General features: G+C 41.6%; 1 protein-coding gene across 4 annotated transcripts in view; it reads right to left on the bottom strand.

The window, feature by feature from the left end:
- Positions 1 to 368: 368 nt before the first annotated feature.
- The window catches only part of enah (ENAH actin regulator), a 340,698-nt gene continuing 315,141 nt past the window's right edge, over positions 369 to 25,925 (bottom strand). For 3 of the 4 annotated variants that reach the window (XM_063040500.1, XM_063040499.1, XM_063040501.1), the window contains 5 exons: positions 24,853 to 24,919; positions 20,905 to 20,964; positions 15,729 to 15,807; positions 15,368 to 15,425; positions 369 to 5,910 (listed from right to left, as the gene is read on the bottom strand). In XM_063040500.1, the coding sequence (XP_062896570.1) occupies positions 5,873 to 5,910; positions 15,368 to 15,425; positions 15,729 to 15,807; positions 20,905 to 20,964; positions 24,853 to 24,919 (302 nt within the window). In that variant the 3' untranslated portion in view covers positions 369 to 5,872. The remainder of the gene's footprint in view (positions 5,911 to 15,367; positions 15,426 to 15,728; positions 15,808 to 20,904; positions 20,965 to 24,852; positions 24,920 to 25,925) is intronic. The other variant, XM_063040502.1, reaches the window with a different exon arrangement.

The raw sequence follows: 25,925 nt of genomic DNA, 5'->3' as shown, positions 1-25,925 counted from the left end.
TCAGAAGATGATGCGTTCTTCCTCAAGCCAACAGCACTGAAGTGTTCTGCACTGTCAACAGTATGTGGATTAGACATTAAACTAAGCCCTTTTCACATTAACAGTGAGATACAATGGCATTATTTTCCCCAATGTTAATTGAGTTCAATTAACCCTATGGTTACTTGGCATTTCTAGAATTACTGTCGTCTTAGCAAAACTCTTGGGTAGATTGCCAGGAAGAACGAATTTTTTGTGCACCAGTTCTGTGAGAACCATGATAGCTGAAGAGTTCATCAAGAGATTCCTGTTGGCAAACAATAGCACTTTTTAAAGCAATGCATGGGTTATGAAGTACTCTTGGAGAACAACATGTTCTTTTATTATAATGAGGACTTTCCACAATTTGCTGACTGGAAATTAGCAGGAATTTCCCAAGAACCCAGAAGGTGACTGGATCCGTGTAACAAACTCCAGAGGAAATCTGTTCATGTGTTCAATAGTACAATGCAGATATTAGACATAGGAAGACATTCTCAAGAAGATCTAATGTTTAATTTTATTCCATTCGATCAAAAAAATTAGCACATAAGAAATTTTAAAATGTAACGTAACAATGATACAAACAGAATTGTAAATCTAAAGAACAGATTCAGAAGCATGTAAATGTGAAATATGTTGATACATTTTGTTCATTTCACCAGAGCAAGAAACCACCTTGAACTCTTCTGACAAGAGAGTTACCTATGGAATTTTGTGCAAATCAATTTGGCAGTCAAAAATCAAAAATACAAAACAAATTCGATCACATTGGAGATGAGGAATAGAGAGCAAATAACATTGTCTTGTGGCTGGAGACAAGCCTCAGATTCACTGCACAAATGAAGCAATTCTACTTGGAGTTCATATTTATACACAAGCAACTCCATGCTGTCCTGTTACTACCTAGGTTTCCACTGGGATCTTCCATACACTAGAGCTCTGCAGTGAAGAGCAATCACCTGAGCTGTCACTGCAAAGTCTTGGTCTCTGTGGCTCTAACACTTCTGTTGTCTTGAGTCCACAGCTGATCTATGATTCTCCTCACCATGTAACCCTGAAAGTTCCACAGCTTTCACTCAGGAGAAGGGAGCTCTGCACAAATCTAGTCCCATCTCTACCAGTTTTGTTTAAATTGTAATTCACCTGCACAATATCTAAAGGCAAAATGCAACTCCAAAACACAATCCTTAATGTACAAAGTGATCGTTTTCTGATTTTGGAGTGACTCAAGGCAGGTTCCAGCACCAGCACATTTATACAGAACTTCATTTGATTACAAGACATTGAGAGAAGCAAAATCCTTTCCACCACAGGCACTGGTTAGTTTATACAGTTCAGATCGTGGCACGGGGTGTTAGTGTTATGAGGGAAGTGAATTTCCATCCATTGTCACGGAACAAAGCTAAGTTCAGGGAAACAGTTGAAAAAGCTTGAGCTTTTGTGAGAACCATCTCTACTTCCCCAGCCTACAGATAGTCAGGAAGTGAGATGAGAAAATGAAAGGTTTTCATTTCCATCCTCTATTCTCACCTGTGAAAACACATACTACTAACCTTGGATGTTTTACTTCAGTCAGTTCTGTACTGTGGCTTCAAATGTATTACTGCAAATTAGCTGAAACATTTTCAATGCATTTTCATTTTGTATATACCTTTTACATAAACCTCTTGGAGCTTGCACATTTAAAATGCTAATTATTTTCACTCCTTTCTGGCTATTGAGCAGGTAGCAACTCTTCTGAAGGGTCATATAACCAGAAAGATATTTTAAACAAATACAGGTACAGTACACCAAATCCATAATATAACCCAATCCAGTAAAGGCTGATGTGTCATACAAAATAATAAGCGTCAAAGAAACATGATTATCCCCACAGGCACTCAGAGGGCAGCAGACACAGTGCTCACAGAAACAAGCAGCAGCAAAATTACTCTGGAGACTGAAGGACTCAATTAGTGTTTTGGGGATGTCAGTAGTGAGCACTGAACTTGTTCCCCTGGGCAATGCAGAGGACACTTGTCTTAAGGAAGCCAGAGAGCCTGGAGTTAACATTAGCCCAATGAAATAGCCTGTGGATGATACAATTTTCAGGCAATTCCTGAGGTGTGGACTTCGCTCTATTCTTTGAGCACAAAGACTACATTCTCACTTTTCCAGCAATAACCCACATAGAAAAGTGATTTTTAAGATTTCTTAAATTTTTATTAAAAAGATCTAAACACTGGATTGCAAGGACTTGCTCATTCCCTTATTTGCTGCCAGTTATTTTTTTTAAAGGAAGGGATTTGCATTGTCAACATTTTTACGTGAGGGTGAGCTAGCAGATTTTTAAAAAAATGAGCAGCACAAAATCCCAAGATACAGGATAAAATAAATTTTGCAGGCACTGAGATGGGAGCATCCTCTTGGAATGGTCTACTCCACCAATGCCAACCTCACAGTCAGTTGTCTGTCAATTTCTCTGTGGCTACACTGGCTTTAAGCAGTTCATTTGTCAAATGAATGTACACCATAAGATTCAAGTATGTTCCACGTAAACCATTAACATTAGTACCTTTTAAAAGTTAATTAAATATTAAAGCCTAGTTAACACTCAACTTCACATAGCATCCCAAGAGTAAACATTCTACACCAAGGAGTGCACAGAACTGATCGAGCAAAACGTATTTCAAAGTAACTGCGGTTGTGAGACAGTTGACAACACAACACAGGAGACAAATGATGCGGAAGACAGACCAACCTTTTCGCTCATTACTTCAATTACTCAGCAACATGATTAGTTTTTAAAAACTCCAGCTCCCATCTAACATGGAACCATTGTTGAAAGCCTGATTCTACATGAACAGGTTGGGTGCTAAGTCTGCGATAAAATGGCCCTTGCAGCTTCAAAATAATCCACTGATGTAAAGGTCCAAGTCATTCAAATACCTGAACATAATGGCACGACGACCAGGGCCCATATTCAATCAGCAGATTACCCAACCTGTTCCCTGCCCCACCCTGGCTGGCACCATGGCCTGCAGAGCTACCCTGAAAAGGACTATTGGGCATAATACTCAAAGAAGAGTTTCAGATTACAGCTCTCTTGTTACAAGAGGAAAATCAGATAGCTGGAGCCATGGAAACAATCTTGAGTCTTCAAGATAATAATCCAGTGGAATAAGGAATCAGTTTATGATTTAGGCATTGAACAGCAGCTGAACCTTGATGTGCCATTTCTCACAGTGGTAGGGCATACAATTGTGCACAGTGTGTAACTGGTCCTGGCTCTGGGAGGTCAAGCCCCTTTGTGATTTAGGGCAAAGAGCAAAAGGCAAGGTAAAGTATACAAGATAACAACCTCAATCACCTAATATTTGTCAGGATCTCCATGTAATCTACTTTAGTATCTGAGAATGAAGAAATAATGAATGTTTTAAAGGAAATAAACTGCCCTGTTAAAAATAGTTTTTTTTTGCACTGACAGTATATATGTGCAATATAACAGGATTTTTATCCCTCTATAGATCACAGTGAAAAAAACTTTCATAACCACTTTGTATTAAAAAAAAGCGGCTATTTTCATTCTACCAAAAGAAAATCTCTCAGCTTCCCTACAACATCCACTGCATTATCTATCTAACAATAACAATTTGTAGAACTTTTAACTAAATTCATTGGGTTTCACATTATCTAGATCACAGAGATACAACTGTTATCCCAGCACAACCGCTGACCAGGGCTGGTGACTATTACCTACTTGGTGATGATCAGAGACGTCAAGGCCCTCAACATAGAAATCAAAGACTCAATAAACTATTCCCGCAGCAGTTTAAGCAATTTTGCTTTTGAAATTTTGATAGTATTTTCAAATGTAAATTATAAAGAACAGTGACAACCTTGAAAACATTTGTACATGATATTCGATTTTAATCTGCAACACTAGTTGGGAGAATTTAAACACAAATTATCCTGTTTGTGATACCCACACTGGAAATGGAACAAGCTTTACCTGGATGTCTACAAATATTCTTGAAGCAATTCAGTTTTGGAGACATCAATCCCATTGTTTGGCAAATAGAATTCAATTCTGGAAGCAGGCACACAGCACCAAGGTGAGATGAGATTAATAAAGGTGTCTGAATCTGCAACCAAGCCAAGGTGTTGATGGGCAAGGTAGGTGTTTCAGAAGGTGCAAACTCTACAGCATCTGAAATCCCAGATGCCTGCATCAGTCCCAGCTACCACTGCTCTGGATTTGGCCCTGTCCGATTAGCAGGACAATCAGGAGTTACAGAGTTGGGGGTTGGTGGAAAGGCACGCATTTCAAAGAACTGCAGGAAAAAATAACACTGTCACTCCAACTGAGGAAGCAGGAAGCTTGCATTGGGATAAAGACCAAAAACACCTCCTTCCTCAATGGGTGGCAGAGCCCTGAGAGCTGAACTATTCCTCTCCTGCAAAAGAGGCACAACTTCCACTGGTCTAACAATGTGTGTGGATCAAAAGTCCCTTGGTAACCCTGGTACATCTACAGGTACTGTATGGACAGGGTGGTTGTTCAGTAGCGAGTAGTTTTAGTGGGGCACAGAGTTGCTGAGAGATATTACAATACCTTTAACCCACTTTCCACTTCAGCAACCAGTTTGGGAGTTGTCAGCTTTTGAGAAAGGGCAGGTCAACGACCACTCACCAACTCAAATGCTATCTGACACAACAGACACTTACCACTTCATATGGTCAAAGAAGCAACAATTCTTCAAATTAGTTGATGAACTGGACAAAGGAAAGTAGGTACTTTGTCATGGGAGCAAGGTGAAAATGGCAACACCTTAACTTGTTGTGATCAGTCTCAAGAAAACCATGGGACTAGGGTTGAGAAAGATCTTCCCCTCAAGTATTTTCTTCCTTCCACACTTTGCTTTAGAATACATCTGCTTGTTGGAACATACGGAAATGAACACAATTGCACCACAGACATTCTCAAAGGGTATCTTTTCCAGGATTAGAAGATGTGGTAAAACTAGATGCAAGTGGATTTATTATTAGATTATACAGATGGCAGCACATGGGCTCACCCCGTCCTATCCTTACCCTCAGATACTTGCAAAGGCAACCAGATGGCTACTTAACATGACTGAATATTGCTTGGCAAAGTGGGATGAAACATCAGGTCACAGCCAATTTTGATATACCAAAGAATTAAATCTCGACATGCACAAGAACTCAGGGAAGGAACAATTACAGACACTGCACTGAGAACTTACATCATTAGTTGGATTGACAGACAAGTCTTCGATTTGGTAAAGCATTATCACAATAATAAACTAAGGAAGGCATCTCTGTATCCTTAAACCCTGTGATCTGCCATTGGTTTGAATAGTAGAAAAATAACAGATAATCCCTGGGCACCCTTACAATAGAGCACATTCCCACATTGCATCTTCCTACATGTAGAAACTATATAGTTACCTGTCTCCAAGATCTGTGCTCAAACTACAACCCACCTCCTAGAGGAAAAAAAACAAAAAAAAACAACTGTTGTGCAAATTCTTCTTTCAAGTGATGATACTTTCCAGACACTGTGATTCAGTTTCAACAAACATCAGAATCTTTGCATAATATTACAGTAACTCTCTTCCTCCAAGAAGATAGAAAAAGCGGCAAGCAGTGAGGGGAATAAAAAGAAAAGCACAACGGTATGAGGCTGCCTGCAAAATCTCGGACTGCAGCACAAGGTGGGCTTCCATCCTCCCTCCCTCCCACCTGCTCTCCCACTCCTCACTGGGTCTTTGTCATTTTCTCATCACCCTCTCACTGTCATCAGTCATCACATTAGGCGTAGAAGGGCCAGTTTCATTCAGCATGTCGTCTATGCAGTGTTGGATTTGCTCAGCTCCTGTCTGATTGCTGTGAACAAAAAGGCAAGCTTACATTAGTATCTTCACCATTTCAGTAGCAGGCCGGATTCTTTAGCACAATGTCTGGCTTTCAGCTAGTGTGCTTCCTGTGTATTTATGTAACATCCCACAAACCAACCAACTCCCAGGGCAGCAAGTCCACCAGCTGCAAGGGCACTATGTGTAGTCTGCCCTCTGGCATAGAGATGAGACAGAACCAATCACATTCCCAGCTCCAGCAATGACTGGACAGCCACTAGTATATCAACACAAGTGTGATTACTTTATGCTTTGGGTGCTTTGCTGTTGCTTGGTGGATGGTGAGCGCTGATGTTTTTTGTTGAAGTGTTGGAGTCTTTGGGGTTCTCTTTTTTTTTTGTCATTTATTCTTTTTGGGTTCTATGAAAAACGGAGGCACCTCCTCCCTTATTAGGTAGTCTGCTACCTTATTAGGTAGTAATGTTGTATACCGGGTGAAACGCAAAGTCTTTGGGGTAACTGCAAGTCTATGTCTTTGCTGTTGCTCTGCTCACGATTGAGTGCTCAGCGGCAGGTGCTGTTGCTTTTTTTTTGCCTGTGGGGGGTGGGGGAGATTGTTGCTTGCTGCCGCTTGCACGCAGGAGGGAGGGAAGCAAGCTAGGGGGGCCTTTGGGGTTCTAACAGTTAACTGTCGTTCATTCTTTGGGGTACTCCTCTGTTTTCGTGGATGTTTGTGAAGAAAAAGCAATTCAGGATGTATATTGCATACATTAAATTGGACCTTTGAACCTCTTCTGTTCTTTGTGGATGTCTGCAAAGACAAGTATTTCAGGTTGTATACTGATTGAACCAGTCCTCAATGGAGCTGGTGTGGGGGAAGGGTTCCATTCGGTTCCCCCATAGAACTGGTGGGACAGGTTGCACCTAGAAAAGCACCAATATCCTCACAGAGGGGTTTATTCATTCTTCTCAGGAGGATTTAAGTTAAGGTGGCAGGGAACAGGAACCAGGGATCAGTGAGAGGAAGGATCCTGGGGAAGGTAAAAGTTAGATGAAGTAAGCCTGAAAGAAATGGCAGGCAAAGCAAGGTTAATGAGCATGGTGGGGCTCAAGAGTTGAAATGCATTTACTTCAATGCAAAGAGTATAACAGCAAGGCAAGTGTGCTTAGGGCCTGGATTAATACATGGAACTACAATGTGGTGGCCATCACAGAGACTGTGAGAGACAGGCAGAACTGGCAGCTCAGCAATCCAGGATTTGATATTTCAAAAGGATGTAGAAGAGCTAGGGGAGGTGAATTACTGATTAGCGAGAATATCAGTGCCACTTAGAGGACATCTTGGAGGGTTCATCCAGTGAGGTAATATGGGTAGAACTCAGACATGAGGAATGTCGTCCTGACCACAGTTGGCACATTTGTAATAGGTGGGTTTTGTTCAATGCTCCAGTTCCTTTACACATACCAAGGACATTAGTAGGTTAATTGGTCACAGTAACTTTCCCCTTGTGTAGATCAATGGTGAAATCTGAGAAGCAGTTGATAGAAAACATGGAAAATTAAAAGTGGGATTAAGGCAAGAAGATGGATGGCTGATGATCAGTACAGACTCAACTGGCCAATTTTTGTGCTGTACTGTATCCGTGACAAGGAATGCCAGGATTTGACTCAAAACAAAAATTCAGTAAATGCTGAAAATCTGAAATAAAAACAGTGACTTGAAGTCAAGTTTATTGTTATTTAACTATATACATGTATGTAACATATATAACCATATGATGTATATTGAAATGAGACGTTTCTTCGAACCAGGGTGTAAGGCACCGTAGTACACATAACACACAATAACTTATGAAGGTTTGGATAAAATCTAAAGATAAGTAACAAACTGAAGGGCATTAATTTTAAATATCGGAAGGCACGGAACGGATTAACCAGCCACTCTTCGAATATGATGCAGCCGGGAGTTCAGAAGACTAATGGCCCAGGGGATAAAACTGTTTCCCCTCCTGAACATTCTTGTTTTTATGCATCGTAATCTCCCGCCCGATGGCAGAAAGTCAAAGAGGGTGCTGGATGGATGGGTGGGATGGTTAATAATACTAGGGGCCGCATGTGCGCAGTGCTCCTGATAAGTGTCCCCGATGGATGGTAGGAGACCCCTATGATCCTCTCAGCTGTTCTCACAGTCATTTGTAGGGACTTCTGGTCTGATGGGCGACTGCTCCCATTCTAGATGGAGCTGCGACTTGTCAGGATGCTCTCAATGGTGCTCCTGTAAAATACAGTTAAGATGGGGGGCGCGGAGGAGCCTTGCTTGCCTCAGTGGAGGCGCTGCTGTGCCTTCTTGTTCAGGGTGGTGATATTAAGGGACCAGATGAGGTCACCTGTGATATGAACTCCCAGGAACTTGGTACATTTAACTCTTTCCAGGAAGGAGCCATATATTCGTAGAGGGGGAAGGTTTGCACCTTCCTGAAGTCCACAATGATTCCTTTGTTTTCTCCACATTCAGGCTCAGGTTGTTATTCGCACACCAATCCACCAGCCACTCCACTTCCTCTCTGTACTCCATCTGGTCATTGTTCTTGATAAAGCCAATCACTGTTGTGTCATCCACAAACGATGAGACAGTCTGAGCTGGATCCTGTGACAGTCATACATCTGCAGTGAGTTCAGCACACAGATTTGAGGAGTGCCAGTGCTCAGCGTACTGGGATAAGAGATGTTGCTGCCCACATGGACTGACTGTGTGGCCTTCCTGTTTAGAAGTACAGTGTCCAGTTGCAGAGGGAGGTGTTGAGACCCAGCGAGGACAGTTTCCCCACCAGTCTCTGGGGTATGATGGTATTGAATGCTGAACTAAAGTCAATGAACTGCAGTCTGGCATATGAGACCCCATTTTCCGGGTGGGTCAGGGCAGAGGCTATTGCATCATCAGTGGATCGACTTGAGCGATAAGTAAACTGGAAAGGGTCCAATGTAGCCGGACGAAAGGCTTTAATGTGCTCCATGACCAACTACTCCAAGCATTTTATAATAGCCAATGTTAATGCCACCAGAAGATAGTCGATAGGTTACTGAGGTCTTCTTTGGCACTGGAATGATGGTGGCTGCCTTGAAAACTGAGGGGACAATGGATTGTTCCAGGCAGATGTAGAATATATCTGTTAGCTGGGTTGCATGGTCTTTCAGAACCTGACCTGATATATTATCAGGCCCTGCAGCTTTGCGTGGGTTGACTCTGGCCAGGGTCTTCCTCACCTCAGCTTCAGCCAAACAGTAATCCAATCACAAACAACCTGTACTATACCTGTACTTTACCTGGACTATACCTGTACTATACCTCGTCCCACCTTGTTATTTATAAAAATGCCATCTCTTCTCTCAATTCCTCTGGTTCCACCACATCTGCTCTCACGTTAAGGCTTTTCATTCCAGAATGAAGGAGATGTCGTCCTTTTTCAAAGAAAGGGGCTTCCCTCCCTCCATTATCAACACTGCCCTCAACCGCATCTTTTCCATTTCACACACATCTGCTCTTACCCCATCCTTCTGCCACCCTACCAAAGATAGGGTTCCTTGTCCTCACCTACTTGTTCCCAATGTTGGGGAAGTTTGTTCCTGATGTTGGGGAAGTCCAGAACGAGGGGTCACAGTTTGAGGATAAAGGGGAAGCCTTTTAGGACCGAGATGAGGAAAAACTTCTTCACACAGAGAGTGGTGAATCTGTGGAATTCTCTGCCACAGGAAACAATTGAGGCCAGTTCATTGGCTATATTTAAGAGGGAGTTAGATATGGCCCTTGTGGCTAAAGGGATCAGTGGGTATGGAGGGAAGGCTGGTACAGGGTTCTGAGTTGGATGATCAGCCATGATCGTACTGAATGGCGGTGCAGGCTTGAAGGGCCAAATGGCCTACTCCTGCACCTATTTTCTATGCTTCTATGTTACCATGCCACCAGCCTCCATGTACAGCACATAATTCTCCAAAACTTCCGCCACTTCCAATGGGATCCCACAAATGAGAACATCTATCCCTCACCCCCACTTTCTGCTTTCTGCAGGGATCACTCCCTACGTAACTCCCTTGTCCATTCGTCCCTCCCCACTGATCTCCCTCCTGGCACTTATTCTCACAAGTGGAAAAAGTGCTACACCTGCCCCTACACCTCCTCCCTCACTATCATTCAGGGCGCTAAGCAGTTCTTCCAACTGAGGCGACACTTCATCTGAGAGTCTGTTGGGGTTATATACTGTGTCTGGTGCCTCCTGTATATCAGTGAGACCCGACATAGATTGGGAGACCGCTTCGCTGAGCACCTATCCTCTGTCCACCAGAAAAAGAAGAATCTCCCAGTGGCTACCCATTTTAATTCTACTTCCCATTCTGATATGTTCATCCATAGCCTCCTCCACTGTCAGGATAAGGCCACACTTAGGTTGGAGGAACAACACCTTATATTCCGCTTTGATAGCCTCCAACCCAACGACATGAACATCGATTTCTCAAACGTCCGGTAATGCTCCCAGCAGTTTCAGCATAACATCACAAATTTAAAGATTAAATGAAAGGCACAAAATAAGGGCTGATTTAAGTGTATTGTTTTAATATGACTGGACAACAGAATAAGTTGAAGAGATGGGTGGTGGAGAGGTTATACAATAAAATTAGTTCGGAGGTGATGTAGGATGCTGCTCTCAGTTCTAAGCTGTTGAGAGCTTGGATCCAGTCAAGCAGAATGTTACAGGCTGACAGAACCAAGGCAGGTAAATGAAAGTCAGACTCTAATAGCCTGCATCTGAGTGAACAGAATAAACTCAGCTGAGTATGCCCCTGTTCTCATTACTTCTCAGGCATGGATTTATTTTGGAGTTGCAAAGTCTGAGGGTTAAACCAAATAACAATAAGCCCATCAGCCTAATTGGAGATCCTTTGGATACTTTATGATACCACAATTTGAGGCAAAATTATCTGTAAGAACTTGGATTATTAAATGACAGCCAACATAGATTTGTTAGACAATTTACCTGCCAAATTTGATTGAGTTATTTGATTAAATACAGGTGAGAATGGATAAATGTAGGACAACTGTTGTGCTTGGATGCTTGAAAATTTAATGAACAGTGATAATGACCAGAAGACAAGCAGGGGAGCATGGATGAATCACATTTATTAATGTTGGAGTGAATGTCTCTTGCAGGGTCAGCACTTTGTGTCTACCTCTGAACGGAGAGACAACGAAGAGGCAACCACGATGGTGTAGGTATACAGTAAACGTAAGGAGGACAGATTTAGGAACCACATGAGGTTTTGGCTATGAAACTGGTGAAATTCTCCAGTTTCCATCACAATATTTAAACTTGACCACCTACGATTCCGGATAGCAGATAAGTACCTTAGCTACAATGTTGTAATGCGCAGTGATGACAGTCATATATCTGTGCAGCCCAGGCACCAGAGTTAATGTCAATGCTTCAGTAACATGGGATAATATGTACAGGGCATACTTTCAAAGGTGAAGACAAGACAAAACCTGGGAATATTGCAAACCACATAATAGCTGTGGATTTCAGCAGGACAGATTGATGTGAAGTTTACACTAAATGGTAGCAAATATTAGGGATCAGTAATCTAGATTAAAAAAAAGAAAATATTAGACACACTCCAAAAAAATGTGCAGCATCTGGGGCGGGATAGAAACAGAGTAGCAGGGCTTTGCCTCATCAGAGCTTTGGAGAGGACGAAGGTAAATTAGATTCAAAACTCTTTTTTTCTCCAATTTAAGAATAGTGGGTATGATTACAAGGGGAGTTTTCTGCTCTGGCTGTCAGATGTGGGATATCTGGGAAACTTCCAGCCTCCCTGATGGCTGCATCTGCACCAGGTGCGTCGGCTTATAAGGGGAAGTGAGGAGGTGATTGATAGGAACTACAGGCAGATAGTCGCACCAGGGCACAGGTGACAGTTAAGTTGGTAACTCTCAGGAGAAGGAAGGCAGAGCATCAGGTAGTGGAAAGCAACCCTGTGGCTGTCCCCCTTAACAATAAGATTCCATTTTGAGGGAGGGAGGTGGGGGCGTGGCACTACTAATCAGGGGTAGTGTCAAGGCTGCAAAAAAGGAGGAAGTCAGTGTGGCTGGAAGTCAGAAACAGGAAGAGGGCAATAACTCTACTGGGTGCTTTTTTTTTAATATAGACCCCCCCCCCAATAGTAACAGAGACATCTTGGAGCAGATAGGGAGGCAGATTCTGGAACAGTGCAATAATAGTAGGGTTGTTGTGAAGGGAGATTTTAACTTTCCTAATAGTGACTGGCTCCTCCTTAGTGCAAGGGGTTTAGATGGGGTGGAGTTTGTTAGGTGTGTCCAGGAAGGTTTCCTGACACAATATGTAGATAAGCCAACTAGAGGAGAGGCTGTACTTGATCTGGTATTGGGAAATGAGCTTGGTCAGGTATCAGATCTCTCAGTGGGAAAGCATTTTGGAGGTAGTGATCACAACTCTATCTCCTTTACCATAGAGCTGGAGAGGGATAGGAGCAGACAATTTGGGAAAACATTTAATTGGGGTAGGGGGAAATATGATACTATTAGGCAGGAACTTAGGAGCATAAACTGGGAACAGATGTCCTCAGGGAAATGCACAGCAGAAATTTGACAAGCGTTCAGGGAACATTTGCATGGCATTCTGCTTAGGCATGTTCCATCAAGGCAGGGAAAGGATGGTAGGGTACAAAGGATGTGGAAAATCTAGTTAAAAAGAAAAAAGCTTACGAAAGGTTCAAGAAACTAGGTACTGATAGAGTTCTAGAAAATTACAAGGTTACAGGAAGGAGCTGAAAGAATGAAATTAGGAGAGTTAGAAGGGACCGTGAGAAGGCCTTGGCGAGCAGGATTAAGGATGCTGTCCAAGTTGCATGCCATCTTGGACAATGTCTCCCATCCACTACATAATGTACTGGGTGGGCACAGGAGTACATTCAGTCAGAGACTCATTCCACCGAGATGCAACACAGAGTGTCATAGGAAGTCATTCCTGCCTGTGGCCATCAAACTTTACAACTCCTCCCTTGGAGGGTCAGACACCCTGAGCCAATAGGCTAGTCCTGGACTTATTTCCTGGCATAATTTACATATCACTGTTTAACTATTATGGTTTTATTACTATTTAATTATTTATGGTGCAACTGTAACAAAAACCAATTTCCCCCGGGATCAATAAAGTATGACTATGACTAAAACCCCAAGGCATTCTGCAAGTACGTGAAGAGCAAGAGGATGAGCCGTGTGAGAATAGGACCAATCAGGAGCGATGGTGGAAATGTGTGCATGGAGTTGGAGGAGGTAGCGGAGGTACTTAATGAATACTTTGCTTCAGTATTCACCAAAGAAAAGGACCGTGGCGATTGTAGGGATGACTTACAGTGGACTGAAATGCTTGAGTGTATAAACATTAAGAAAGAGGATGTGCTGGAGCTTTTGAAAAGCATTAAGTTAGATAAGTCACAAACAAGAGAAAATCTGTAGATACTGGAAATCCGAGCAACACACATAAAATGGAGGAACTCAGCAGGCCAGGCAGCATTTATGGAAAAAAGTACAGTAGACGTTGTGGGCTGAAAACATTTGGCAGGACAGTTAGATAAGTCACTGGGACCAGATGAGATATACCCAGGCTACTGTGGGAAGTGAGGGAGGAGATTGCTGAGCCTCTGGCGATCATCTTTACATCATCAATGGGGACAGGAGAAGTACCAGAGGACTGGAAGGTTGCAAATGTCGCTCCCTTGTTCAAGAAAGGGAGTAGAGATAACCCAGGAAATTATAGACCACTGAGTCTTACTTCAGTGCTGGGCAAGTTGTTGGAGAAGATCCTGAGAGACAGGATTTATAAGCATTTGGAGAGACATAATGTGATTAGTGATAGTCAGCATGGCTTTGTCAAGGGCAAGTCAAGCCTTTCGAGCCTGATTGAATTCTTCGAGGATGTAACAAAACACATTGATGAAGGTAGAGTAGTGGATGCAGTGTATATGGATTTCAGTGAGGCATTTGATAAGGTTCCTCATGCCAGGCTCGTTCAGGAAGTAAGGAGGCATGGGATCCAAGGCGACCTTGCTTTGTGGATCCAGAATTGGCTTGCCCACAGAAGGCAAAGGGTGGTTGTAGATGGTTCATATTCTACATGGAAGTCGGTGATCAGTGGTGTTCCACAGTTATCTTCTGGGACCCCTCCTCTTTGTGATTTTTATAAATTACCTGGATGAAGAAGTGGAAGGGTGGGTTAGTAAATTTGCTGATGACACAAAGGTTGAGGGGGTTGTGGATAGTCTGGAGGGTTGTCAGATGTTACAGTGGGACATCAGTAGGATGCAGAACTGGGCTGAGAAGTGGCAGATGGAGTTCAACTCAGATAAGTGTAAAGTGGTTCATTTTGGTAGGTCAAATCTGAAGACAGAATATAGTATTAATGGGAAGACTCTTGGCAGTGTGGAGGATCACAGAGATCTTGGAGTCCATGTCCATAGGCCACTCAAGGCTGCTGTGCAGGTTGGCAGTGTTGTTAAGAAGGCGTGTGTTGACCTTCATCAACCATGGGAATGAGATTATGAGCCGAGAGGTAATGTTACAGTTATAAAGGACCCTGGTCAGACTCCACTTGGAGTACTGTGCTCAGTTCTGGTCACCTCACTACAGTAAGGATGTGGATACTACAGAGAACGTGCAGAAGAGATTTACAAGGATGTTACCTGGATTGGAGAGTATGCCTTATGAGAACAGTTTGAGTGAACTTGGCCTTTTCTCCTTGGAGTGATGGCAGATAAGAGATGACCTGACAGAGGTATATAAGATGAAGAGAGGCATTGATCATGTGGATAGCCAGATGCTTTTTCCCAGGGTTGAAAAGGCTAACATGAAGGGGCAAGTTTTTCCACACAGAGTGTGGTCGGTGCATGGAATGCACCGCTGGCGAAGGTGATGGTGGCGAATGCAATAGGGTCTTTTATGAGACTCTTAGATAGGTACATGGAGCTTAGAAAAGTAGAGGGCTATGCAGTGGGGTAATTCTAGGCAGTTTCTAGAGTAGGTTACGTGATTGGCACAATATTGTGGGCCAAAGGGCCTGTCATGTGCTGTAGATTTCTATGTGCTAGATGTTTCAGATCAATAACCTTTTTACAGTTATGTAGAGACTAAGTATGTTAATTAAAATACATTTCTGTGCATTCCAATTGGGCAGTCAGAATTGTATAAACTTACAACTTATTTGTTTCTCCTCAGAATGCCCTTGTATTCTGACCTTTGGAACAGGATTAGTTTTCTCCAATCCCTACGTGTTCCTGGAGAGATTAAATTGCTTTAATCCAGCAGGTTTAAGAATCTGCTAGATTACTGATATTACCTGCTTTTGGATGCAGAGATCAACAACACTGAAGCAAGTGAAAGATTGCTACCTAATAGCAAAATAGAAGTGTGGGACACTCACCATCAATAAGTTCCTCCTTTAGCTTCTGAAGCTCCTTCCTCATTTCTTCCAAGATATCCTGTTTAAAAAACAAAATAGCTAGTCTTTAAAAAAAAAAGGAAAATTGTACTGATCAACCAATCTCTAGCTTCAGATCCAAACACACCAGGACGGGTACTTAATGCCCTGTGACCTACAGCAGAGAGGAGTAGGGATTATGCAGCTGGAAATGGAGCAGGATTAGTAACTGCACACAAACATAGATTTGAAGGAAAAGCTCAGTTTCACAAGTGAGAAGAACGGCAACAGGTTGCCTGTAGATACAAACCTACAAAGCAAAATAATGTGGGAAAGGAAATTATTAAAAAGTTGCTGACCATACCTGTTTCAATCTGTCATAATCGAAGATCTCTGCTTGTACACCATTGGTGTTTGGCTGTCCACTTGGTGTGGATTTGCTTCTGAAATAGAAATCGAGCAGTTACCCAGGGAGCAGCTTAGAACAAGCTATGGGATTATAAGGAACAAGAGTCAGTAGTTATTAGCCTCATTTACCCTGACTGCTGGACACCAGTCTACATTTTTTTATTACAGAAAGATGACTTAACTTAACGTGACAAATCTTAAAACAAAAACACAAATCATCTGGTTTCACCTACTACCACCGAGAGAATTCCTGCAATGATATACAGAAAACAGCAGATTCTCAAAATCACGTCCCCACTGGGGTCCAGTAAGGGGATCACTGAAAAGCCCACACAAAGAAATCCACCCCTTTCAACAGTAATGGCTGTGAAAAGCTTGAAGCTCCAAGCTGCTCCTGTTTATTAGCTTTCTGCATATCAATTCATTATCTCATTTGCTCTTCCTGCCGTTAGTTGGCACACATCAGTCACTTCACTAAACAAGTAAGCCCACATCACCCCAATCTACACTCTGTGCCATCCATAGATGCAAAACATCACCACCACAACTCCTCAAAGCTTAGCAGAGGATAGAGGCATTTCAAAGAAATTGCATTTATTTGTGTCCACAATCACAAACAAAAATCAATACAAGGAAGGTTGAAGATGAAACACATTTTAAAGGTGCAGCCAGCCACACCTGATTTTGTGTTCTGATCAAAGACAATTACTCCAGTCACAGAGGCAGAGTTACAAGGCTGATCTCTTGACTCGGCTAGACTGGAAGAAACTGGACCCAACTCTCTAACAGGCCTTTAGCAAGAATACCTTAAACTCACACGGAGTTTTTGAGTGTTACTGCCCAAGATAATTATTTGATGCTCATCTTTACGACTCTTACCCTTCTGAAAAACAGCACAGATTTTAGGAATGCTTTACATTTAATACAATTCTTGCTGTTTCATTCAGGTTCAGTGAATTACTCCGAAGGGTACATACTGATCTAAATTACTATATCACATTCATGACATAAAATGGCACGTGAGTGAAATTGTAACTGATCTGATTACGCACACAACAGTAGAAGCACAGCAACAGGAGGATGCCCATTAACCTCTTCCACAATTTACCTTGATGACATACCTACAAAGAGAGGATGGACAATCCTGGAGCATCAGAGACTGAGGGGAAACCTGATAGAAGTTTATTAAATTATAGGAGGCGTGTGAAAAGTAGATAGTCAAAGTCTTTGATCCAGAGTGTAAATATCAAACAGTAGAAGGAAGAGCTTTAAAATGAGAGGAGGAAGTTTAAAGGAGATTTACGAGCAAATTTCTTTTACATAGGGGGGCCTGGTGCCTGGTGGTGACAGAAACAGGTGGGAGAGCAGTCGAAGTACTGAATTTAGCCAGATACAAGAACAATCAGAGTTTGGCTCAAGGGCCTGTTCAGTGTTTCATCTTCATGGCCCACCCACATTTCAGCTGCAATTACCCAACTTTATAACCTTCCATCCCTTGCTAGAGAAATCGCCACTCCTGAAACACTGCCACAGTGCCTCCTTGTTCTGAACCCTGTACCTTTCTGTGGAAAGAACTTCCTATTTGCTCTAACTGATGCCTTAAAAATGGAACACCCTTAAATATTTAAAATCAAGTAATTACATGACAGATTAAACTAACTCATCAAGCATCACCAACATACAGACTAATCCTTACTGTATCCCTCCAATACACCATTGTTGAGATTTGTTCCCCCACAAATTGTTTGGACATGTTGACAGAGTTGTTGAAATAAACTCTATGATTTATCGATTTCCCACTGTGTTCAATAATTTGTGACCATTCCTTTTTCATCTGCTAACGTATACTTCCCAAAACGAATACTTCTCTTTTCTCCACCGTGAACATGACATGTCATAGTCCTGCTCACATTTAGTTTGTATGGCAACATTCATGTAGCCAACAATAACTTGACAGTTCACAAAACTGTACCTAAACATCATTTCTTCATTAAATCCATGTAGGGTGAAAGTACTGATGCAGGCTTCATCACACCATCCCCCCCGCCCCCCACAGATGCTGCCTAAACCACTGAGTTCCTCCAGCATTTTTTGTGCATTGCTCAAGATTTCTAGCATCTGCAATCTTGTCTTCTTTACACTTTAAACTTTGTGGAGAACCTTACTGAATCCCTTGTACATATCCAAAGAGACATCTACAGTACCTTGAAAAAGTATTCAACCTCCACAACTATTTTCACATTTTACTATCTCATTTTCTAAAATTTAAAATATACTAGAGATTATTTGAGCTAATCTACAAAACATTATGTATCCTGTCAAATGAAAAGGAAAAAAATCCAAATCCTGTCAGCAATTTACTGAAAGTTCAAAATCCAAAATTGTGAGGCTGAAAGATTATTCATCCCCTTTGTAATTACACTAACTTTCCTCAGGTGCAATACTGTATATTACCTTACCAACTCACACTATTTGTTGTAGAAAATTGGAGGATCACCTGTTTTCAATTAATTCATATGGATAATTACCCTTTTCACTGTAAGGTCCAACAGTATTGGTAGCTTTTTAAGAGACCAAAACCAAAATGAAGACAAAAGAGCATTCAAGACAAATCAGGGAAATTATAATAGAGAAGCACAAATCTGGGGAAGGGCCCAAGATCTTCTCATGGGCACTGAACATACCTCAGAGCTCAGGGCGATCCATAATGAAGAAGTGGGAAAAGATATGAAACCCAATCATCCTGCTGAGGTTACAGCACCCCTCAAAACACAGTCACCAGAGAAGAATGGCACTCGTAAGAGAGGCTACTGTGATACCAACAGTCATTCTGAGTGGGCTGCAAAAGTCAGTGGCTGCAACTGGAGATGAAGTTCATGGTGCCACAATCTCTCAAGCCTTGCAAAATAAGGGTATTTATGAAAGTGTAGCAAGGAAGAAACCCCAGCTAACAAAAAAAAAATCCTTGCCCATAAAGACTTTGCAAGGCATCACTTAGAAGGTACTGTAAAGGTGTGGAAGGAGGTCTTGTAGTTAGATGAGACTAAGCAGTCTCTGGCCTCGACTCTAAGCAGTACGTGTGGCGTAAGTCTAATACTGAGCATCAGCCAGGTAATGCCATCATTCTATGGCGATGCTTTTCAGCAGTAGGGACTAGAAATCTGGTCAGGATTGATGGAGTTGGTCAATGCAAATTGTCCCATGATTAGGCTAGGATTAAATTGGGGGATTGCTGGTGAAGGGCCAGAAGGGCCTATTCCGTGCTGCATCTCAACCAACCAATAAATAATAATTTAAAAAAAACAAATGCTGCTAAATACAGAGAAATCCTGGATAAAAACCTGTTAGCCTTTGGCAGAAAGCTTAAACTGGGGAGGAAGCTAGTCTTTCAGTAAGTCAACAACCCAAAACAAACTGTCAGAGCAACCATGGAGTGGCTTCAAATGAAGAAAATTGATATCCCTGAATGGCCCAGAGTTCTGACCTTAACGGAATGAACATCTCTAGCAAGACCTCAACATTGCTGTCCACTGTCACTCCCCAACTAACTTGACACAACTTGAGCAATTTTGCAATGAGGAATGGATAAGTCTTGCTCCATAACATTGTGCAAAGCTAATAGAGACTTATCCAATATCACAACTGACTATAATAGTTGTGAGAGGGGGTTCAACTGAGCAAAGTGGGGGGGGGGGGGGGAATACTTTAGAACTGCTAACATTTTAGTTTTTCTATTTTTAGTTTTTCATGTTTTACAATCCCCCCCCCCCACCTTTTTTTGGAGGTGGGCACTACTATGAAAAAGGGAGCATGTGATTCACAGTTAAATTGGTCAAAATCCGTGGTTGTAATACTTATTTATGTGAATAAAGGGTTGGAGGCTGAATACTTTAACAAGGTACTGTATAACACTCCCTGACTTACCCTGCAGTGACATGAACATGTGACTGGCATCATTTGAAGAAACCCGTCACAATTCCATGTAGATTTTGACCAGCGTGACAGTTCAGCTTGCCTCCAACACCAGGAAAAACAAAGTAACCAAATCATGGTAGTAATGCCAGTAAACCCCTTTCTATACTCATTACCAACCTCAATTCAGATAAGAGCGAGGTACTGTATTTTGGGAACAGACAGACCAAGGAATACAAGTCCAACTTGTTGCAGGTTGATGACTGTGGCTTTTGGCACACTGCTCTTCATCAATCAGGGCAAGAGTATAGAAACTGGGATGCTAATTGTAGTTGTACAAAACATTGGTGAGGCTGCAATTGGAATATTATATTCAGCTTTGGTTATCGGGACACAAGGGACTGAGTTATGGTGACAGGTTGAGACCGTACAATAGATTTAAGGTGAAAGTGGGAAATGTAAAAAGAACCTGAAGAACAACATTTTCACCCAGAGAGCGGTCAGTACATGGAACGAGCTGCCAGAGAAAGTGGTTGAGGCAGGGGCATTAACAAGGTTTAAGGTATTCGTACAGATCCATGGATGTGGGCCAAAGGTTAGTTTCTGTGCTATATGATTTAAAAATTGCTGGATGTGGTTTATGTGGAGTGGTATGTAGAGACAGAGCTTGGTATTAACATTGCCAGTATGACCAGGATACATCCATTTGGCCTTTCACATTAATCAGAAGCTATCGTGGGCCCAATGTTCAACGGGCAAGCTCAATGGAAAGTATCCCCAGCTCTGGGGTAGCAATGGCAAGTATCTGTGCTGGAAGAGACCTGGGAGTGCTGCAGCAGAAGTAGGTCTGATGGAGATTCTTATAATAAAATTCATGTGCCTCTCATTACGAAGGGACGCAACAGTTTGATGACTGCTCCATCCTCAACAGTTATATCTTCAGATACTCAGGTCATAGTTAAATTCAATGCAAGTGTAATGGGAATTCTGAACCCTACCTGTAACCCATCCTAGAAAGGCACTGGTCACAAAAAGCAAGAGAAAGCAAAGAAAATAAAATAAGAGAACACTTGGGTCCCAACCAAAGCTCACACAGCATGCAGATCAGCGCACACTCTCTCAAACCCATGCAGAGTGGGGCTCTGACCCCTTTTGGGCACCTCTGGTAATGCACACCAAGTTTTCCATTGCATAAACAAACTCAACAGGCCAACTGGTACCTGTTTAGTGTGTCATTGAACTTGTCAGAGATCAGCTGATTTTTCCACGGAGAATCTCGTCTAGGAGAAAGAAAATTAAGCTTGAAAATTTATCTCCCTGGGTTAGATGTAGCAGAGGAATTGAGCATCACCCACATCTGATAATGCATCATTAATTCAAAACATTAATTGTTTCACTCTCACAGATGCTGCATGGCCTACTGAGTATTCTAGAGTTTTTTTTGGGATTTTATTTCAGATTTTTAGCAGCTGCAATTATTTTGATTTTCTATTAGATAAAACCATTGGGGACTGGGCACACAAATGCTGGCAGTGCTGATGTGTAACTTCAATACTTATTTCTCTAGTTAACTGCTGCTACTGGTTCAATTTGCACTTTAAAAAGGTTATTTTGAAATACAAAAGTAAAATCTAAAATTCAATGATCCAGAAAATAGTTTATTCCTTAAGTAAATAGCGGCTTCAACATTGGATCTCAATACACATGATAATAATAAACTAACTACCAAGCTACAACAGAAGCAAATATGACAGAGATCAATTCAAGACAATTGTGAATAGTGGACTGTTTACCACCCAAGGAATAAAAAGACCACCAGCACTGGGCGGTTGTTATGAATCTACAGTTCAACAAGACCTGTAACATGGCAAAAACATAGCGCAATTAGCTGTTACGGAATAATCACCAGAAAATGCTGTAAATATTCTGCAAGTCAGGTAGTATCTGTAGAAGGAGAAACAGAGTTAATGCTTCATGGCAAAGAACTTTCCGGGGAAAGTTATACAGCTTATGATGCAGGCAATTGGGGGAGGAGGAGAAGAGAACAAGGGTAGAAGATCTGCAGTCAGGTAGAAGACAGGAGAGTTTGAGTAACAAAGTATGACAATGCAAAATGAAAGGTGACAATAAAGGAATAATGGCTCAAGTCCGCAGAAGTTGGAAATGTAAAATAACTGAAATTACCAGAGAAATGCCAAACAAGAGCTGGAAATCCAAAACAAATGCCAGGAATGCTGATATTCCAAAACTGAACATAATGTCATTCATAGTCATAGTCATACTTTAATGATCCTGGGGGAAATTGGTTGGTTTCTGTTGGTTTCAGTAGAACAGTGCAGAAGGTAGTGGATGGAAAGGTGAGAGTGAGAGGGGGAATTAGAAGTCATGAAGTTCATCTTCCCATGAAGTCATAATTACTTGAACTCAATGCTAAAAAAAACGAGTAACTGTATGCTTCGTTCAGATTTCAAGCATTTGTTTCAGAATTTCTGGTGAATGTTGATAATTATTCTGCACTCACATCTCCTGCTGGCCCATTTTTGTGCCAAACTTGTCCAATAACCACTTTTTACTTACTCAACTGACTATTACATCTAATGATCTCTTCAGCCGTTTGTCTAGCAGAGACTTTGCCATTTGTTCTGCTCTCTCCTCTCCACCCATTTACAATTTATTCTGTCTTATGACCCCGTATTTCAATTTCAAGGTCATTGTCTGAAAACATTAACTCTGTTTCTCTCTTCAGAGATGCTGCTTGCCTTGCCAAGCATTTCCTGCTTTTTTCAGATTTCTAGCATCAGCAGCATTTTGCATTTGAACTGCTGCCTGCTGAGATGAATTGCAAGGAGACAATTCTGAGGTAAATCAAAAGTGTACTGCAGCATCATACAAGACTTCTAGACAACGTAGCATCTACCTGTACTGGCAAGTATAGATATTAAACCTGAACACCTTTCTTTGTGACATCAGGAAGGTATATTATTGAAGGAAACGTATGTGTGAGCTGAACACAATTATACTGATAAATCACCAAACAATGAAACTAAAATATTAGAACACAAAAACTATGTGATCCAAAGTTAGTATGTGGATACACTGATTTAGACTATACTCGACAAAATGAAGCCTGGCTTAATCTTTTAGATATTAAGATATTCATATCTACTCCCTCAAGTGGGAATAAAATAATCCCATGGAATTATCCCATACAGCAGAGGCAATTCCAAGTGTATCAATGTTTCACCTTTAATCGATATTATTAAAGCAAATTATTTGTTCATCATCATAGTGTTGTTTGTTTGACCTTTTTCTGTGCAATGTTGACATCATAGGAAATTGGACTGGTAATTGACCATTCATCCTCTTAAGTCTGCACTGCTCTTCCAAAGCAATATGGCTTATCCAATTACCATCGTCTACTTTCTGGCCTGATCCCTTTCTCAGTCTTTTTCTGAAGAACATCTATAACTATAGCTGTCTAAAAGCTAAAAAAAAAAAAAATCCTTTGGGATGTTCTGATATTGTGGAAGATACCAAATAAATACACGACAAACTTTATTTCTGAGAATAAATCCAAACAGATAAACTGAGATGCCATGCTCAGTCATTTGCCAGTATTGAACAATGTACTACAGACAAGTGCAGGGTTTAAAACCAAATCTCTGTACTGTTATTGTTGGCAGGAGAGTGGAACACAGAGAAATTCCCAGTCATGAAAGACAAACTTCAAGACTCATCCTCTCTTTTCTCATTTGTGAAGCATACCAGCTGTCCAATGAGAAGACAAAGGTAATTGTCAGAATTGCCACAGTGACCAAACTAGCAGCATTTACCATCATTACAGTATGAACAACTATTATTAATAATACAATTCCACTTTGAGTTGAGATCTCAGGACTGTGATGAATTAGTCTGCCCCTCAGAATTGATGAGAACTTCACTGGAGATATTTGGTCAATGTGAAGTATCATGAATTCCTAGATTTGAAATAGCACAGCTCAACAAAACCTCTAGTTTTAAAAACTAGATTTGGAGATATGGATTTTAATTCTCTAATACCCAAATAATGGATATTCCTACTATATCATAGCTTTGTGGATATGTCAATGTTAATTTAATGTTCTGTTAAACATATAAAAAGTTAATGAAAAATCATGCTCCTTTCTTCCAGATGTACAAAATTGAACATATAAGGACCTGTGGAAAGAATCTGAATGGACACCGTTCAGATGGTAAAGGATAAACCCATATCATGTATCACCAGATGTTGGAATGGAACAGCATTCTCATCGCAGTAACCACAAAATCCAAGCTATTAGAGCACAATTCCCGTTGAGACGCGATGAAAGGTCTCTGCCATGAACATCCACTGTTTATTTCCCTCCATAGATGCTGCCTGACCTGCTGAGTTCTTCCAATAATTTGTGTGGTGCTGAAGATTTGCAGCATCCACAGAACCTCATGTCCCTGTTGGGTTTCCCCACAGGAGTGTCACCAGTTACTATGTGAAGTGTTATGGGGTCAAACTTGAAGCTGCCGATTGCTAACCACACTACTATGTTGGCTGGATGACAACAATGTACTGCAAAATTGTTGGTTACATTTTCTGTGTACCTAGACTTGCCATCCATGCTTTGGTGGGGCTTGAAACCACAAACTTCTGTCTCCAATACCATTGAACCAAGCCAGCCATTATATAATTAATGGTCAATAAAATAGCAAACCCAAATTCCAAACAAACAACAGATACTCATGCTTAGTTACTGCTTTGGCAATTTGGACCTTGCAGACAAAGGTGTGAACATGAAAGTTCTGGGCCCTTGTAACAGCAAGAAGTATTGTTTTTTTTACAAAAAGCTCTTTTCAATTCTTTGCTGCTTTCCTCTGCCCCATCCACCTCCACATATTTCCACTCCCATTCTTCTAGCTTCCAGCATTCTGCAAGTAGACAAGCTGGTCTCAGTCATTGTCACTTTGATCAATTGTGAGAATGTTCTCCCTTCCCCAATCTCTCATGACCAGCTGGAAGCCAGACTCCCACTGGACATTCATTATGTGAAGACATACTGACACTCTTCCACAGTCTACAGATCTCAGTGATTAACAAGCTATGCTACGCTGTCAGCCTGCCTGTCTGCATTAAAATCCTAATGTCTTAAAAACCATACCTGGAAATTACTGGTGATTTGTTGCCATTTACAGTACTTGTTCTTTCCCAAGGCTTTCTGGTCGTCTCTGAAAAGAAACATTCCCACATCATTTAGCAAACTGCAAAATGACTTTAACAAAAGTACCTGCATCATGTAAAATGTTATCAAATTGAAGAAGACAGCAAGGTGCAGACTGGGACTGAAACAGGTAACAGTCTTACATCAAGTGCCAGCCATAGCTCTCTCTTTGACTACAAGCTTCTATGCTACTTAAACTGCATTAGCTGACTACTGAACAAGAGCTACAGAGACTATGAACCTTTCTAAGGTTCAAACACATGAAAAATTTCAACTCTGGTTGCTGGAAGTATTGGCCAATTCTTGCAGAAGAATGCAGCCAACGATGGCCAATTCCTGCTGCATCCAATCCACTATCCCAAAGGAAAGGCAAGATGCCTCCTTACAGGTTGGAAAGGGATGGGAACCTACAAACCATTCTTGCACACGTGGATAAGAACACAATAATATCGGAATAGTTGGCCAGTGAGCCCCTCAATCCTGCCTGCCATTTAACATCATCATCTTGATCTTCCCCAGGCCTCAACTCTTCTCCTCCATAGCCCTCAATTCCCTGATATTTCATAAACTTATCTACCTCCACTTTAAACAGTCCAAATGTTCTAACCTCCAAACTTTCAAAGAACCAGAGAAACTACAGCACAGAAACAGGCCTTTTGGCCCTTCTTTGCTATGCTGAACCATTTTCTGCCTAGTCCCACTGACCTGCACACGGACCATATCCCTCCATACACCTCCCATCCATGTATCTGTCCAATTTATTCTTAAATGTTAAAAAAGAACCCGCATTTACCACCTCGTCTGGCAGCTCATTCCATACTCCCACCACTCTCTGTGTGAAGAAGCCCCCCCCTAATGTTCCCTTTAAACTTTTCCCCCCTCACCCTTAACCCATGTCCTCTGGTTTTTTTCTCCCCTTGCCTCAGTGGAAAAAGCCTGCTTGCATTCACTCTATCTATACCCATCATAATTTTATATACCTCTATCAAATCTCCCCTCATTCTTCTACGCTT

The sequence above is a fragment of the Mobula hypostoma genome, chromosome 2, assembly GCF_963921235.1.
Source record: "Mobula hypostoma chromosome 2, sMobHyp1.1, whole genome shotgun sequence".
NCBI classification, from domain to species: Eukaryota; Metazoa; Chordata; class Chondrichthyes; order Myliobatiformes; family Myliobatidae; genus Mobula; species Mobula hypostoma.
Note: the sequence above shows the minus strand (reverse complement) of the source record. Positions and strands in the feature narration are given on the sequence as shown.